The following is a 5956-nucleotide window of genomic DNA, read 5'->3' on the forward strand; positions in this document are numbered from 1 at the left end:
GGGAGGAGGCTTATTCAAACTAATGGGGTCAAGTCAACACAATGTACAACTACCTATGGTGACTTAGTTAAATGCGTGTGTTAAAGTGCAGCAGCTCTGGCTGCCTGCCTTCTCATAAACATATATATATTCATACACAGTAAACCGGCCTCTTAGCCGCTGTTGCTATGTAACTCAAACAAAAGATGGCAAGGTCTTTCAGATCAACATTGCAAATCTGCAAATAAAATGAAAAAAAAAAGCCAAATATGTCCATAAACTTGAGCAACCATGACGCCTGAGCTGATTGAAGCTACAAAACTTTTGGGCCAAACGGGGATTGTCACCGCCCACATTTACTGAACATGACAGAAGCTGGCTCTCTAAATTAAAAAAACAGAAAGCAGAAGAAACAGAGCAAGGGAGAGAGAGCAATTGACGCCCCTTTCAGACATGGCCCCTGTTTTCATTAACCTCAAGGAGTCTGAATCTCTTTCATGTCCATCTGATCACCGCGGGCGCTTTCCTATTTAAAAGTTATGATGACAATCAAACCAATTAACATTTACTGATCACTTAGAAAGCAACACAGGGCTCAGGCTTCGTGCAGCCACATTAATAGATGTGCATGTCTTATGAGTACAGTTGCTTCCATTAACATGAACTACGGCCATTTTTATACACTGTTCCTCCATTTTTGCAGGTTTTCAAATTAATTGTGCAGATGACTTAAAATGGTTCATTTTTAATACTTTAATAATCTTTTGTAGTCAGTGAATGCTTTAAGACAGAAACTACAGATTTCCCTCCCCTGAGATGCTCTACCACTGAAAAACAATCTCTGCCCCTATCACCATCATCGATCAACACCAGCGACTGGCTTTGTGCCCATGCCATAAAATTACCTCCATCATGCTGATGTGGTATGCTCCGAACTGACAGTGGTCAACTTAGAAATTTTGCCATGTCTGTTGATTGAGGCTGTACTGGACTGACTAATTACAGAATTCTCGCTCCGCAAAAAACATACAGACTTGAGTGGATGTGTGAATTAAGCTTAAGTGATCAAAGAGATGAATATTTCCCGTGTATGAAAACAGGTTAAGAAAATTATCTCAAATGTAGCATTAGTTGTGTAATCTCTATTAAGTAATCTATTAATCAATTAATAATTAATAATTAATAACTAATATTTCTGATTAGCCACCACTGGCTAAATGTCAGTAATCTTATTGGATGATCTGATATCATCGTGTTGGTGTTGTTCCCAGATCATCATGAAAATGTTATTCCAGGTTCAACATTGCAAGTGACCAATCACATTGTTGTGACGTTATTCTTTTGCGCGCCAATCCATTCGTTCATTTATGAAATTCCAAAGTTGCAAGGACAATATCAATTCTGCTTACCGTTTATTAAAGGGTTGGTTAGGGTCAGGGTCCGTTGATCGGCAGACAGAGGCGGTTTCTCGCAGCTTAAGCACAGTTTTTTGTTTCACGCCAGTTTTTCCCGAAGTCGCAAAAGTATGACGTCACAACATTCTGATTGGTCACTTGCAATGTTGATCCTGGAGCAACATTTAGGATGATGATCTGGGAACAACACCAACACGACGATATCAGATCGTGCAATGTTATCGGTGTTATGATTTAATAGTTTTATCAGTTCTGCATATTGTTCTTTGTGTGAGTCACTGTGTGGCACAGTGACAAACTGCTTTACTTCAGTGGAACAGGGGTTTTGTCACTATTACAAAACACAGGCAGAGTAACACCGGGTACTGTGTCATGTGTTTGTAGCATATGGTTATCGATGAGTACTTCAACATGACTCAAGAACTGTAATTTGTCTTGTTTTAAAGATTTTTTTTTTTGTCTCGGCTATGTGAACCTGACAGGCCGCTTCCAAATAGTGTGGTAGTTCTGGATCAGGATAGCACTTATGTTAAAAAATTTAAGAAAATAGTTCCAGAGACAACATCTAGCTCCATCATTTTTGGTAGGATTTCTGAGATCCTAAAATATGTCAAATTGCTAACACAGATTTATTGTATTATCTGTGATTATCATATTTTTGTCAAATTAGGGAGACCTCATAGTTACTTTTTGTGGAGATGTTTTAGTTGGACTAATTAATGAAATAAGCTTCTCTGGATATGGTTAATTTCTTAAAAATCAACAGCTAGATCTATTGAAGTAATAACTTATTCATGTTGTAGAAAGTTGAACTGAAGCTGGGACATGCTGTTCTGTAATCAAATTTGAAGACAGTGGTGAAAACTCCCAACAGCAGCCCAGAAACCATATCATTCATTCTGGTAGGGCCCAGCTCCTTAGCTTAAAGCCTGACAAATCCTCCCGGGGACGCTCCGTCCTTCTGGTTATTTGGTTCCGTTGCCACCGGGGCGGTTGCCATGCCTGCAGTGGCAAGGGATTCCCCTCAAACGATGGGCGAGGCAGCAGACACACCCCACTGCCCAGTGGTGCAGAGAGACAGGCTGGGTGAGGGGCAGCTTGTTCTCTCACTCTCTGACTCGGCACAAATGGGAAGGGGTGGAGCCCCCCTCTCTGGCACTGCCACTACAAGCCAGTCCTGGAAAGCAGCATGCAGTACGGCCTTTAAAATACTCTGACAGCTTACTAGTTGAGTCTTGGAGATGACGACCATGAATAGAAAGCAGCTCTGTTAACTGAAAACGGCCATAACAGATGATCATGTAGAAATGATCATGTAGAAATATGACATGAGAAAACTCTTTATCTCTTATCTTAAGAGCAAAAAAAGACACTAGCCATAATCTCCATGTCCGTTATTTTAAATAAAGTAGCTCAGGTCAACCCAGCATTCACTGACTTCTATTTCTCTGTGAGATGGCTCAGACTGCCCTGATGCTGTGAGATGCACTGCCAGTGAAATGGTGCACTACGGTTGGACCTGTGCTGCATCCTGGCAGATGCTGCGGCACGCCTCTGTGTGGGGAACCTGCTGTAAGAGGTCGAGGACGCAGGGATGCGGTTGCTACAGAAGCATCGACTGAACACTGGCGCTCCCATCACGCTCACGCGAGTGTGCATTTGCTGCAATATGGCATCTACCGAATGGATGATTCTGGAAAGTCGTCCGTGCACCGACACCCACGTCTGAAAGGTGGATACACTTCTGTGCGCCCCTTCTGCGCAAATCGATTTGCGAGCAACCTTCAGCCAACATTGCCCCTTTCTCACTGCGCCAAATGTGCAGAAGAGACGGTGCCCGAGAAGGAGGGGGTAGGGTATTTCACATTAAGTCGAGGGCTCTTTATTTGGTTTAAACCGGAACACGAGCAGCCTGCGATGTCACTCTCATCATCATTGGTACCAACCCAGCTCGTTCTCTGCTCCCAGACGATATGCGTATCTGTCGATCAGGATCCCTTTGACTGTGAACCCATGATTGATTCAGACAGATGATGACTCAGTGGCTTCTTATCGCCATTCTGCGACTCATTTCTCTCTCGGTTCTTGTTACAACCGGGCAGCCCGGCCGGTTACGAAGAAGCCTGGCAAAAGGCACCGCCCCAAGATCAGACAGTCCGCATTTCAAACGACCACAATCCACTACAGCACCCATCCGATACCCCCTCCCCCGATTTACTGTAAATCACCGATTTTCACTGAGCTTCGATGTATGTGATCAATTTCACTGATATATCTGCTGTGTGAACGGTGAACACAGGGCCTCTTCAAAATGATGTAGCCCAAATCTTTTTACAGCCTGTCCCTATCATACTCACAGACGTGCATTCCTCACAAATGCGATCTTTTATCATAAGTTTCATACACCAATTGTCCTCGGCTTGTCCACTTAAGCCCAAATGTGCTGTGACACACAGGCACAGTCCCCTGCCCCACCGTTAGGTCTGTACAGCCTTGAAACATTTATCTCTCTCACACACACACATACACACACACACACACACACAGAGAGAGAGAGCTTGTTGAGGTTACTTATGACAGAAAATGACAAAGAGAAAAGAAAGGTCATTACAGAGGAAGCCTACTTACCGATTTCATGCAAGCTGCCATATCATCATACCTCTCTGCCTGCTCGGCCAGCCTGGCTTTCTGCACCAGTTGCTCGCGGTCTACCATTTTAGAAAGAGGTCGTGCGTGTGAGTGTGTGGAGTGTTTCTAAACCTGCGTGTGTGTGTTTTTCGGAGCTAAAATCGTAATGTGAAAGTTTTCAGTGCAGAGTAACAGCGCCAGATCCTGTCGCTGCAGCTGCTGCCTGCTGTCTGTGTGCCTGCCGACGGGACACCCCTCCCCCTCCGAGCGCTTTTCCTCGATTGTGTCACCACCCAAAAAGGCGTGTCCTCGCAGAGTGATGTAACGACCCTGGCAGCCTGGAGAAACTGACAGTGCAGCCCGTTGCCCTACACTTGGGCTAGTCAGACTGCAAATGTGAAAAGAAGGTGATCTTTTTTTATTAGGCAGAGTGCATCGTTGTTATGGAGCTTTCATCCCAAAAGTAGAGCTTGATTGTCAGGTAGGAGAAAGTGCAAACTACCAGTAGAACACAAAAGCAGCTATAACAAGGGCCTAATTGATCTAATTTCCCTATCTAATAGAGATGCTTTGTTTCATTATCTAAAAAGACTGATTGAAGACTCTTTGATAAGAACATGGTACACAAAAACGGGTTAAAAGGGCGCCAGGGTCCTCCTTCTACCTAAACTGCAGTCAAATAAGAATGTAGAGTGTGACACAGTGCAATATTTCCTCATTATATATTGTTATATTCCTATATACACCTAATGTTCTCCATACACGTGTACAGGGTAACAGGGTTACCGGCTGTGTAACATCAGTATCTATAAAGGTGATCCCAAAAAGTTTATTTTGTTCATCTAGATATACCATTTCAGTGGGAGAAAACGTCACTCATCCAAGTGACTTCCTCAGTCTCAGCTGACTACAGGTTTCCCCAATCTTATGAGCATGCATCAAGATATAAAGGTGATCGTGTTATAGATATTCAAGTCATACCAAGATCGAAAAATCAAAAAGTCCGATTTACTGTCTTCAGGACTGACTGGCGAGTCATTTTCAGAAGTCGTCTATCTGATAAAGTAATAATAATAATGGATTGGATTTATATAGGCACCGAAAGCTCTTTACAATGCCACTATTCATTCACTCTCACACACTGGTGGAGGCAAGCTACAGTTGTAGTTGTAGCCACAGCTGCCCAGGGGCAGATTGACAGAAGCGAGGCTGCCATAACACGCCATCAGCCCCTCTGGCCAACACCAGTAAATTAGAACTTTTTTATTTTATGTACATGTTTTTTCACAACTAAATTAATCTAATATGGTTTATTAAGATACAGTTATGATCAGTTTATGTGACTACCTTATTTACCATGGATATGCCATTTCCCCAGCCCAGAGACGGAGCACCCCCAGAACCTCACACCCATCCCGGACCCACCCAGGGGCAGCCAGGCTACCAGGTCAGTAACCCACGTCCGTCAGCACAGACCCTCCCCTAGCCCTCCCCTAATATTTTGTATTGAATTAATTGAAGACTGGGATTTCTAATTAGATGAAAGGTTTTTAAGCAAATCTGAGACCAGAAGTATACACAGTTCGCGCGATTGCAAAGTGAAAGCAAAAAACCCAGCGCAAATTCAAACGCGATTTCAATATGTCACATATTGACAGTGGCTCATCGATGCCAATGACATAATTACCCAGCTACATTTCCAAAACAATGCAAAAGCATTGACATATATTTTTCCTTCCTACAATAGGCCAATAGGGCAGAGATAAATTTTGGTAGCCCGACTGGGCTACTTATGAGTGCTACTACGTAGCACTCATAAGTCTTATTCTCATGTATATATCTCATGTATATCTCATGCACATATCTTTCTTTCTACATAGCACTTTAATTCTTATTGTTTGCACTGAAGCACCGCAGCAATTTCCTAATGTTGT

The 5956-nt window shown here is 43.1% G+C and overlaps 1 protein-coding gene across 2 annotated transcripts in view; it reads right to left on the minus strand.

The window, feature by feature from the left end:
* Positions 1 to 4309, minus strand: part of ywhag1 (3-monooxygenase/tryptophan 5-monooxygenase activation protein, gamma polypeptide 1) — a 13109-nt gene extending 8800 nt beyond the window's left edge. The window contains exon 1 of one of the 2 annotated variants that reach the window (XM_005737769.2): positions 4023 to 4309. In XM_005737769.2, coding sequence (XP_005737826.1) covers positions 4023 to 4109 — 87 coding nt within the window. In that variant the 5' untranslated portion in view covers positions 4110 to 4309. Of the gene's footprint in view, positions 1 to 3751; positions 3884 to 4022 lie in introns of those variants that run through there. The other variant, XM_005737770.2, reaches the window with a different exon arrangement.
* Positions 4310 to 5956: the final 1647 nt, after the last annotated feature.

This window comes from Pundamilia nyererei, unplaced genomic scaffold (assembly GCF_000239375.1).
Source record: "Pundamilia nyererei isolate P.nyererei 1_Seehausen unplaced genomic scaffold, PunNye1.0 scaffold00080, whole genome shotgun sequence".
Classification (NCBI taxonomy): Eukaryota; Metazoa; Chordata; class Actinopteri; order Cichliformes; family Cichlidae; genus Pundamilia; species Pundamilia nyererei.